Source organism: Montipora foliosa, unplaced genomic scaffold (assembly GCF_036669935.1).
Source record: "Montipora foliosa isolate CH-2021 unplaced genomic scaffold, ASM3666993v2 scaffold_451, whole genome shotgun sequence".
Lineage (NCBI taxonomy): Eukaryota > Metazoa > Cnidaria > Anthozoa > Scleractinia > Acroporidae > Montipora > Montipora foliosa.
The window spans coordinates 290,001-302,500 of NW_027179758.1; the positions used below are offsets into that span (position 1 = coordinate 290,001).

The window sequence follows — 12,500 nt, forward strand, 5'->3', positions numbered from 1 at the left end:
TGGTTCTGCAGTTTTGACACCCTTGCTTAATTTAGACCAAATCACTGGACGCACATATCTTAAGCTATGTCTCCTGTAAGTTGTTGTGTTATATCATGGAATAAATTAAAGCTAGAAGTTCCCAGAATTGCCAAGTTCATAGCGAGAATTATCTCGTTAAAAAAGGTCCTTTATGTACGGAGGGCGTATATTGTACCTTGCCTTACAGTTACATGATTATGGCTATATCCTGCAATCGGCGACAGACTAGTGTCGTGGGTTTAGCTTTTCTCAAGAGTTCGTCGTACGAACTTCTCGTATCACGGTAGACGGCTCTTCCACTCGCTCTTGTACTCGCTGAAAATCGTAAGTTTAGCTGACGTTGTTACTGCGCCTTTCAATAACATGCGAACTCTTAAATTCAAACGGTCAACAGAAGCTCAATCGACAAATGCGTTTTTCGCTACCGTCAATCAAATGTTCGGCGGCTCCGAAGCTTCCGACTACTGTCGAGCGCGCAGTAATCAAATCACATCGTTGAGCCCAGTTCAGTCAACATAGTCGGAAGCAGGGAGAAGCCACCGAACATTTGATTGACAGTAGCGAAAAACGCATTTGTCGATTGAGCTTTGAATTGTAGAGTCCGCATGTTATTGAAAGGCGCAGTAACATGTTTCTAAGCCCCATCAAGACTCCAACCTTGCTAGATGCATTTTTGCATACCTCACAAAAATGCCTACTAAAATTCAAATGTTCGTCGATGGTCACTCCTAGTAATTTTATTTGAGAGTTACTCTCGATCGACTCTCAGTGTCAGTGTTCATAACATCAATTTTCATCCGTTTAGATTTTATGCTTCGGCCCGAGACTCACCGACTGAAATTTCTCATGATTACACATGAATAGATTGTCCGTATACCAATTTGAAATATTCTTCCCCTCATGGTTCAGAATAGTACTCTCAAATTAACGTCTTCGATTCTTTCCCCGAAGGTTTAAGCTTGGTGATCATCCGCATACATCATTACACTGCACTTATCACTTTTTATTATATAGATACTGATGAAATACCAGGATTTCTTCTTTTACTAAAAAATCATATCTTCACCGCGCGCAGTGAACGTATCATTTTTATCTTTCACATGTGAAGATATAGCTGTCGTCATGGTAACGAACACGATTAGCCAATAAAACGCGAGCTTCCTCTTCATTGTACGATACTTTTGTGCTTTATTATAATTCTTCTCTACTACATTAACATTTTTATTGCAAATTTTACATTATCATGATTTGTTTTTCATAACGTTCGTATCTTGTTTCATGTTATACAACATGCGTGTTTTAGTGGTTGGTGAACACTTTTTCATCATTTCGAAAATGAATAAAACAACTTGTTTTAAAGCTAGACATTTCATCAATATCTATATAATAAACAGCACTCGAAGATAAAATTCGTATCCCCGCGCGGCCATGTAATATCCTCTATATATGTTATGAGCCGTTATTCATTGTTCCGCTTCCAACCCGATTCTTAGTCCGAATAGTGTGTTTGAGTAGTAAGTTGTGTTTTATTCCCGCGTTGTCAATGCGAATTGCCTACTGATTTCAAAAAAAGAATTAAACTTTCAGATAAAGGGACTGTGAAGTTAATTGTTCTGCTCCAAACTATTAAAAGAAATAAAGGCAACCCTAAGGCAAACTGACTTAGGAAGTTTACTCTGCCGCTTCCAACTATTAAAAAATAATGAGCTACAAAAAACGCCTCCGAGTCAAGGGAAAACAGATCCACTCCTTTTGAAACGTATTTGTATGTTAATTGAATCCTTTAACCTGACCATGAACAAGCCTTTAACTGAATACTATAACTGAAAAGGGTTCAAGTTGGAAAAAAACATCGCCTATTTAGGATTTTTAGTCATTTGCGCAAAGTAAAAGTTGAACGCGGGATTCTGTTATAGAGCTTCAAAAGGTTTTTCAAATTGTTAAGGAAACCATAGTATGACGAAGTATGAAGAAACTTCGCTTAAGAAAAGAAAGAAAGAAAGATAAACAACGAAAATACCATGACGTTTGTGTGACTTCGGGTCATCATTGCAAAATGTAAAGAAATTAACATGATTGGTAGGTGTAAAAAGGCATAGAGCCTTCCCACTTTTTCTCCATTTAACATAGTCCGACCGACCCATTTGCCCTTTCAAAAAAACAGACTGAGTTAGTAAAGCACTTTTTAAACTTTTCATCGAAAATATAAACACTGGTTTTTCCCGGCGTACAGATTTTCACTTTCAACGTCTACTCCAGGGTATTAAAACGTGACATTTTTCCTTCCAAAGGAGAGGCTTTCTGTCAGCGTGGGAGGAAATTAAACCGTTAACATCAACTCTCTACTCGTTTCACTCGATTGATTCTTTAATTTCTGCATCTTGAAACACCCCAAAATTGGAAACGCATTCCACGGTAAAGAGAGAAAAAGGAATGGTTGGCCTGAATAAATTGGAGGCTGGGATTTTGACTTAATTGCCCATGCTTCAGTTTCATTTATTTATGTTCAAGCCTACATTTTATGCAAATACTTCCACTCATATCAATTTCCTTACATTTGACATTATCAAGTCATCGAAACGTCAAGTTATTTTTAACGTTACAATTTCTTTAACGACTTTTTCAAAATTGATAAACTTTTCAAACCTTCCCCATTCCCGCTTTATTTTTCGAAAACATTCCTGTGATTCGAAAATCCTCTTCATTGTTTGATTGTTGTGGACGTAATAAAAAGAACTACCGCCTTGGAGTAACGTTCGCACTTGCCACTAAATTCACCAAAAGACAACTTTGAAAAACACAAAAAAAAAGGGGATACATATTCACTTAAGTCGCTCGCTATTACAAACTCAAATGCTCAAAATATCGATAACGGATGTACCTGGCAGCAAGCAATAGTTGACTGTGAAAAAATGGAGTTTCTATGAAACGTCTTTCCGCCTTCGTAGCGCTTCCCAAGTTTTCCGGCGAAACCAATTTATAGCTCCCGACGAAACAAACATATTTTGTTATGTTGAAACGACTGGTTTTAGAAATGAACTACTCATGAAAAACTAAAATGGGGCTTTCCTCGGTGCTTGGGTCAAGAACATATATGTTCAGGATTGACGAGAATGAGATAGCGTTCGATTGACCGTATTCCGGAATAGGAATACATGGAGTAGAAGTTAGGTTTTTACGAGATCATGATTCACAGTAAAATTGTCACACACCTGCTAAAATGCTATTTCAAACATATCTTTATTAATATTATCCTTGTTGCTTCAAAAACGCCAGACATACCGTTTTAAATCATCACTACACGTATTCTTATGCCCGAATAGGATCACTGAATCGAACGCACCCTAAGGTATATACAGGTCATCTGATTGCTGCAAATATATGTATGTGTCAGGACACGCTCGGGATAGGTATTCGCAAAAATTTTATTTTACTAGTCCAACAGTCCTCACTTTTTATGTAGCGATGATACAGATTCCAAGTAGGGCTTACTTGAAATGTTTAGGGTCGTCCATTTAGTTGTTTTGTTTGAATAACATGCCGCAAACACTAATCTTATAGAGCAGAGGAGGAACGGGAATAGCAAAATGGCGTGCTCTGTTGATGAAATAAACAATCTTCTTCGTGATTATTTCGTAGTTTCGTAGGTTTCCGTACGTTCCATGCAACTTGTCTCGTTTCGATGACCACATGAGAAAGGAAGATTTTCATAGGCTGGTGCCGCAAACCGTTGCCACACAAGTTGCAGGACAGACGTTTTTCTGCGCAATGCTTAAAAAATTCGTTGCAACCGTTGCGGAAGTAGAACTCAATTCTACTTTCTGCAACGGGTCTCGCAAAGTTGCGAGGTATGTTACATTGGACAACGATTTATGCAACTTGTCTCGCAATGGCGTTGTGAGACACGTTGCACGAACAATTGCACTGTAACAGCGCCGTTAAGGCGCTGCTACACTGTGAAATATTCCGTGCAACTTGTCTCGCAATGTTCGGGCGACATGGTGCGGGACAAGTTGCACGAAACATTTCACAGTGCAACATACCCGGCAACGGCCAAAATCGTTGCCAGACGAGTTGCACGAAAAGTAGATCTTAATTCTACTTTCGGCAACGGCTCTTGCAACTTTTGGCCATTGCAGGGCATGTTACACTGTGAAATGTTTCGTGCAACGTGTCGCCAAAACATTGCGAGACAAGTTGCACGAAACATTTCACAGTGTAACAGCGCATTTAGTGAACGAGGTGAGCAAAATCACGCAAGACTCACAACTATTGAAAGTTATATTTTGAGGTGATGTTTTCGTTTTTGTCCCCGTCGTAGATCTTAAAGTCCCTTATAATAACATAACTAAGTAAATCATATTTATCATGGGTTATGCGGCCCATTGCCTGGGCTGTTGCATAGCATTTTGTTACAATGCTTCATTAGCGGAGGGCTGGTACCTGGTATTTAAGAAAGAAAGCAACATGACGAGCTTAACTTGGGTCAGGAAGGTGGGTCCCCGCTGTTTAGGTAAAAATTAATTTAAACACAGGCAAATTATATCTTAACTTTCAGGCTACCGAGATGCAACTTGTTTTGCCCGGCATACACTTTTCTCAACAGCAACGGTGAATTGGTTCTTTTCTGATTTTAAAGCAATCCATTTTTAAGTTTTATGCTTATGGAACTCGATAACTGAGGAATAAAACTCAACAGCTATTACACCTTCGAACATCTGCTTCCCTAATTCTCCGGTTAAACATGAAACGCGTTAGTGATGTATTGGTGTATTTGTTAATTTAAACACAGGCAAATTATTTTGTCAGTTAACTTTCAGGCTACCGAGATGCAACTTGTTTTGCCTGGCATACACTTTTCTCAACAGCAACGGTGAATTGGTTCTTTTCTGGTTTTAAAGCAATCCATTTTTAAGTTTTATACTTACGGAACTAGATAACTGAGGAATAAAACTCAACGGCTATTACACCTTCGAACATCTGCTTCCCTAATTCTCCGGTTAAACATGAAACGTTAGTGATGTATTGGTGTATTTGTTAATTTAAACACAGGCAAATTATTTCTTAACTTTCAGGCTGCCGCGACGCAACTTGTTTTGCCTGGCATACACTTTTTTCAACAGCAACGGTGAATTGGTTCTTTTCTGATTTTAAAGCAATCCATTTTTAAGTTTTATACTTACGGAACTCGATAACTGAGGAATAAAACTCAGCAGCTATTACACCTTCGAACAGATATAATTATATATATTTTTATAAAGCCTTTTAAGAACTTATGTAAAGAGTTCTCGTATATATTACATCTATAAAATTAAAACAAAAGAGGGAAAATTAAACTTTTTTGCCTTCATAGAGGGTCTTCAGTTGGTTATGATTCTTTGCAGCAAGTACTCCAAACTAACAATGAAAACCTTCGTCGACGTCTTACATCTTAAGGTCCCTATTTATCTTTTCGCGGTGGAAATTTTGGGTTTGAAACCCAATTTTCCTGTTTTACTCTCCCTTCGACACAGTACCAGGAACTAACCCCATTCATTCGTTGAGTTTATAATTATGTGCCTTCTTCTCGTATTAAATGTTCTTTCAACTCACTTGATAGTTTAAACCTTTAAAACCCTATATAAAGATAGCACACAATTATTTTATAACGCCTCCAGTTTCCAAATTAAATGTTACCGTTGATCGATGAGATAAACTGCCAGCAGCCTGTAGTTATATATAAAACGGTATAATACTGAGCAAACTATAATTCAAGGCAGACGAACACTTTGGCTCGGCCAAAAACCTAGTAATCAGTTTAGAATCCTGGCACAATAGTTTGGCTACAGCGCCACGGGGGCGAATATTGTTAGGCAGACACTTTCTCGATCTGAATTCTGATAGAGTATATAACCTACACAGCCCTACATGCTTTTACCATTTAATTCGCATGGATCTTCCACAGCTGTCATTTTAGAAGGAAGATAATCTTATTTCGTTTCCGAAAACAGGAATTCGTTTCAACGTTTTAACACTAGTGATATCTTAAGTCAAATTGCATGCTTATGTTTCATTTCATTTTCTTCACGCTTCAGGTGCTGTTACGTAAAGTTCCGTTGATTGTGTGTTTGGGGTGTTACAGGGCTATGGTACCGGCATCCTTCGGAATGGAGTCACAAACCGCAAGAGGACGTTGTAAGCGACAGCTAGCCCTACAGCTTCTTAACAAAAATCGTTGTTTCTTGTCGGCTGAAACGCCGGAGTACACTGAATGGAAACTTACCCGAATTGTGCTCCACAGAATACTTGCAAGCAAACGACGATTTTGTAAACTGCAAAATTAAGGTATCAAGAATTAAAGCACCGTTAGGAAACCAACTTCATTTTAAGGTAAATTGAAATGCTGCAAACTCACAGATGCAATGATCCAACAAACTCAGTTGCAAACTCACCGTGAGCAAAGATAACGTAAAACAAACTGCCCAAGATACAAGACACATTTTCTTTCTTCAAAAGGTCATTTTTTGCTTTTTCAATTTCGAGAAGTTAACACGATAGAAACAGTTGATAGCAAAGTTCGCAGGCAGGGGGCAGGAGGCAGGAGAATTTTTCCTACATGTCAGTTCGAAGCAATTCATTGGTTTAAAAGTCATCAATATTTAACGGTATTTTCCTCGGTAGTAGCAAAAAAAAAGGGGGGCCGGGGCCGGGGCCGGGGCCGGGGTCGGGGTCGGGGTGTCTTTTTTTCCAAAAATTTCTTTCATTTTGTGGTCATTCTCGAATGACTGTCATTTATGGTGGTAATAAGTCAAAAAAATTGAGGAAACTACGGAAGCTATGGAAGCTCTTAACGGGCATTTTAGTTTTCTTAAAATCGTACTTTGTTTTTTTGTCTTTCCGAAAATCAAAGTTTGTTGTTCGAAATTAAGAGAATTTCCGAAATTGCTAAAATTGGAGTTTATGGAATACACGCTAACTGCCAGACAGAGTCCCATCGTAATATTCACTTCGTTAAAAAAACAACAACAGAATCACAGTTCCACGATGATCGTCACGCAGTCATGCAACGTTCTTTTTGCTTGTTTGTTCGTGTTGCTGTCAATGTTCTCAATGTTGTTGTCTGATTTACCACAAACGGTTTGTAGTAAAGTCAGTCGCATAGGAACTTGCTAGCCAATTCTATTCGGACTTCAAGGGATCGAATCCAATTTTACGAGAAAAAACACAACCACACTTAGAACAATTTTGCGAAAACACGCAACTGAGTACGTTTGCGTGACGACCATAGTGGAGTTATGGCTATGTTCTGCTTCGTTTTAATTGCATTGCGGAGAAGTTTCTTACAAAGTAAACATTAAAGTGTGGTTTTAAAATGTGGAGCTCAGCGAGTCTTCAGTGTTTCTAGGTGATTCGCACCAGTACGAGGCACTACTTTAAGCAAGATCACGCCACTGAGGATCCTGTAGATTTTCAGATTTTTATTCGTACTAGCTGCTCGATCGATATGTCGTTGAACCAGTCGACTGAAAAGAAATTATTACAGTAGATTAATGTTTTGGAATGCCGGCGATAGGCTAAAAGAAGAATGCAACTGATTTCTTGAATATTTTACAATTTGTGTCTTCTATTCTACACGATCTTATGGTTTGATTTCTTCTATTGATTGTCTTTAACGTTCTTGATCGGAGGAAAGTGAAAAAGTAGTTTGCGCGTTTGCAGTTTCGATTTATATATTTCTGAATTTCTAATTAGTTGTCACCTATCAACTCATGCAAACTTGCTGTGGTAAATACTATGGCAAGCCGTCACTGCCAAAAGCCCTTCAACTTTCTGGAAACCAGGTTGAAATCCATGTTGACACGATCGAGTTATAGAAATTGTAGGTTGAGTTACGTCTGGGGATGGTCGAGTTTCGTGGAAAAAGCTCCAGTTCTTTATACTGATTATTGAGTTTCTGCGATCTTGTGTCGAGTTCTCGCTATTTAGTGTCGAGTTTCTGCGATCTAGTGTCGAGTTCCCGCGATCCAGTCTTGAGTTTCTGCGATCGACTGTCCAACTCTCGCTAGCGAGTTTTCATATTCTCGCTAGCGAGTTTTAAAATTCTGGCTAGCGAGTTTTCAAATTCTCGCTAGCGAGTTTTCTAATTCTGGCTAGCGAGTTTTTTAAATTCTCGCTAGCGAGTTTTCTAATTCTGGCTAGCCAGTTTTAGAATTCTCGCTAGCGAGTTTTTTAATTCGCTAGCGAGTTTTCTGATTCTCGCTAGCGAGTTTTCTAATTCTCGCTAGCGAGTTTTTCAACTCATTCCCAGGACCTGCTCTGACAGCGTTACCCATAGGTCTATGCCTCTATGTATGCGTTCCGGTTCTTCGTTCTCCAACATGGCGACAATTGAGGAGGAACTTCGGAACTTCTTCATAGGCTTTAACGAAATTTTAAAACAGTTAGAGTCTTGTGACGTCAATCCTGCGACTGAATACTCAGAAAGAAAACTACAGAATTATGTCACTATTCTTTTCGGGATGATCTGCCAAATTGAAAGCGGTGAAAGATCAGAGCATCGAAGCAATTTACTGACGCTTCTGACAGCGCTTTATGAACTGTCGTATGGGAAGCTGGAGATATTATCGAGTCAAATACAAGAGCAGTCATGTCTTCAGCAGAAGTCTTCTTACTATCCTCAACTTGAAAAGACTGGAGGTCGGCCCAAGTTCTCACTAACTAAAGAGCAGCTTGTGAATCTTCGCGAGACTGGTTTAATGTGGGCGAAAATTGCCTTGTGTCTGAATGTTAGCTAAAGAACTTTATACAGACGAGTTCAGGAATTTGAAATTGATGGCAAATTTTCAGATCTATCAGACAATGATCTAGACGAACAGTGCTTGGGGTACCTGTGACTGTACCCATCGATACCCCCATGAATTACAAATCTCTATGCTATTAATTTATGATTACTATCAATGTGCCACAAGCAATTTGGATCTATGGAATTAAGCCTTTCCCGTATCCTCCAACGCTGGATTCGCACGCCGCTGCCCTTCAAACTCCCGCGTATGTAGCTTTCACCCGCTCGAGGAGTTAATGCCATAATGGACTTGAGCACTGTTCGTCTAGATCATTGTCTGATAAATCTGAAAATTTGCCATCAATTTCAAATTCCTGAACTCGTCTGTATAAAGTTCTTTCGCTAACATTCAGACACAAGGCAATTTTCGCCCACGTTAAACCAGTCTGGCGAAGATTCACAAGCTGCTCTTTAGTTAGTGAGAACTTGGGCCGACCTCCAGTCTTTTCAAGTTGAGGATAGTAAGAAGACTTCTGCTGAAGACATGACTGCTCTTGTATTTGACTCGATAATGTCTCCAGCTTCCCATACGACAGTTCATAAAGCGCTGTCAGAAGCGTCAGTAAGTTGCTTCGATGCTCTGATCTTTCACCGCTTTCAATTTGGCAGATCATCCCGAAAAGAATAGTGACATAATTCTGTAGTTTTCTTTCTGAGTATTCAGTCGCAGGATTGACGTCACAAGACTCTAACTGTTTTAAAATTTCGTTAAAGCCTATGAAGATGTTCCGAAGTTCCTCCTCAATTGTCGCCATGTTGGAGAACGAAGAACCGGAACGCATACATAGAGGCATAGACCTATGGGTAACGCTGTCAGAGCAGGTCCTGGGAATGAGTTGAAAAACTCGCTAGCGAGAATTAGAAAACTCGCTAGCGAGAATCAGAAAACTCGCTAGCGAGAATTAAAAAACTCGCTAGCGAGAATTCTAAAACTGGCTAGCCAGAATTAGAAAACTCGCTAGCGAGAATTTAAAAAACTCGCTAGCCAGAATTAGAAAACTCGCTAGCGAGAATTTGAAAACTCGCTAGCCAGAATTTTAAAACTCGCTAGCCAGAATTAGAAAACTCGCTAGCGAGAGTTGGACAGTCGATCGCAGAAACTCAAGACTGGATCGCGGGAACTCGACACTAGATCGCAGAAACTCGACACTAAATAGCGAGAACTCGACACAAGATCGCAGAAACTCAACAATCAGTATAAAGAACTGGAGCTTTTTCCACGAAACTCGACCATCCCCAGACGTAACTCAACCTACAATTTCTATAACTCGATCGTGTCAACATGGATTTCAACCTGGTTTCCAGAAAGTTGAAGGGCTTTTGGCAGTAACGGCTTGCCATAATATGTAAATCAAATTGCAAATATAGTTCCATACATTAAAACAATTAAGCGACATAACTTAACGCGCGAAGTGCGAATCACTTGGTTTAACGTATTAAAAGCGTATCGAAGCTTCCGTACGTTCCCTATATTTTTTGACTAATTTCCAACATAGACGAAGGAAAGATGCCGAAAATAACAGTACGGGAGAATAACTACAAAAATTGAAACGAAACATTTTGAAAAAAAGAAGACACCCCGACCCCGACCCCGACCCCGACCCCGACCCCGACCCCGACCCCGACCCCGACCCCGACCCCGACCCCGACCCCGACTCCGACCCCGGCCCTGGCCCCGGCCCCGCGTTTTGGCTACTACCCTCTTTCTTTCCTCCTTGTTTTTTTTTTGTTTGTTTGTTTGTTTGTTTGTGTCTTCTCTATGCACCGTTGTATAACTACTTTGTTCGGAAATTTCAAACGTCAATCGGATGTAACGAGTGTTAGCAACATACGAAATTCGTCACTTACGGACGCTGCGTTCATTCCAATGCTTACGAAGTCCATTACATGATAGCATTTGCAAAGTAGTGTCGTTTTCCATTTCTAAGCCACTAATGCCAGCTTTGCACTTAGCAACATCGTTATTAGTGTTTTGGCATGCCCTTATCTTTTTCCCGCAACTCGGCGATAAGCGAACCAAATATACGCAAAAAACCTGCATACAAATTACGCGCAAACGAGCATGAACGCAATCGCAAAAATGATTCATTACTATGTATAAGCTCTTCTATTGTCTTCCTTTTGTCCCCTTGCTTTTGCAAGGCAAAGTCGTCTATGATACAAATAACGGCGAATCGAAAATAATTGGCGTACTCGGTTGTCTCCCGTCGTTAAAAATATGTACACAAGCTTATTATAATGGCGCAAAGCCCTGCTGCCTGGTTATTTATATGAAAGACAAAGACATAATGAAGTTAACCTTTAAGGAAATAAGTTATCATCAAATGTCGCGTAAAAAGGTTTTTAACATCGATATTATTTTTCTTCCCTTCCCTCTAAGAATTGTTATTCTTGCTGCTGTGGCTTGTTTCCTTTGTTATTTTCGCTGTCAATTGGTTCCTTGTACTTAGCTAAGGACCTCGGGATCGTGATCGATTCTGGCTGCGAAAACTCCCAACTTGCCCACCTTTTTTCAAGTTTTGGAGGTAGCTGCTCGTCCCATCCAACCTTGAAATTGCACGCATCTCGATAAAGTAACTTTCCACTGAGTGTTACGGGGGACGCCACTCCTAGTGGATCGTATACTCTTGCTATCTTGGCGAGAATTCCTCTTTTTGTTGCGACAGCTTTCTCTGTAGGTACGGCAACGCTGATGGTGTCTCTCTGCTTGTCCCATTCCAATCCTAAAATCATACTTGTTCTTCTTCCTTGGCACAGTTGCTGTTTGGCAAACGTTTGGTCTTCTACGCAAGATTCAACGTCTCCAGTCTCCAATTCCGGTACATTCGAATGCCACTTGTGCAGCTCAAAGGAAGCGTCGGCAAATATCTCTATGGCGGCTTCCTTCATTTCTTTGGCTTTAGCAATTGTAGTTCCTCCCCCGATCCAATCATCTACGTAAAGATCTTTCTTGATTTCTTTCACAATCTCGGGATTCTTGATGCTCCAGCTGTCTAAATGCTGATCAATCACTCCCGCCAATAGGAAGGGTGAGGACGTTAACCCGAAAAGTGCTCTTGTAAAGCGCAGTGTCTCTATCTCTCTCGTTCCTATATCTTTCACCCAGTGGAACCTTAGTGCGTCTCTATCCTCAGCTCTAATTCTTACTTGCAGAAAGGCCTTCTTGATGTCTCCTGTTACAGCAACTGGGTTGAAACGTCCACGGATTAACACACTCCAGAGTTTGTTCTGCAAGGGAGGGCCAGAGTTCAGACATTCGTTCAATGATGGTGCACCGTTCCAGGCTCTGGCCGAAGCATCGTAAACAACTCTCAGCTTGGTACTTTCAGCTGATTCGCGTATAACTCCCTTGTGGGGTATGTAAAATTCTCTTCCATGGATTAAGTCGGGGGCGTGTTCGACTACTCCAGTTTCCAACTGCTCCTGAATGATTTCATGGTAATCACTGATGGAATTCGATGAATCTAGCTTCCTTAAAAGGCTCCCAAGTCTGCGAAGGCTTCCTTCTTTGTTACTTGGCAGAGAAGGGTGATTTCCTATCCACGGAAGCCCGGTTTCGTACCATCCTTCCTTGCTCCGCAACAATTGCTCCTTAAATTCCTCATAGACTACACCCTGGTCTCCTGTCGGTGAATCTTCAAGCCCGAGAACATCTAAT

At 40.4% G+C, this 12,500-nt stretch overlaps 2 protein-coding genes across 2 annotated transcripts in view; both read right to left on the reverse strand.

Annotated features, from left to right (window-relative positions):
• Window positions 1-6,565, reverse strand: part of LOC137989291 (uncharacterized) — a 21,129-nt gene extending 14,564 nt beyond the window's left edge. The window contains exons 1-2 of the mRNA XM_068835119.1: window positions 6,453-6,565; window positions 6,284-6,332 (exon numbers count right to left, since the gene is read on the reverse strand). Of these exons, the coding sequence (XP_068691220.1) occupies window positions 6,284-6,332; window positions 6,453-6,500 (97 nt within the window). The 5' untranslated portion in view covers window positions 6,501-6,565. The remainder of the gene's footprint in view (window positions 1-6,283; window positions 6,333-6,452) is intronic.
• Window positions 6,566-11,227: 4,662 nt separating this feature from the next.
• The window catches only part of LOC137989292 (uncharacterized), a 1,320-nt gene continuing 47 nt past the window's right edge, over window positions 11,228-12,500 (reverse strand). Inside the window, exon 1 of the mRNA XM_068835120.1 lies at window positions 11,228-12,500. This exon is cut by the window's right edge and continues 47 nt beyond it. Within this exon, the coding sequence (XP_068691221.1) occupies window positions 11,228-12,500 (1,273 nt within the window).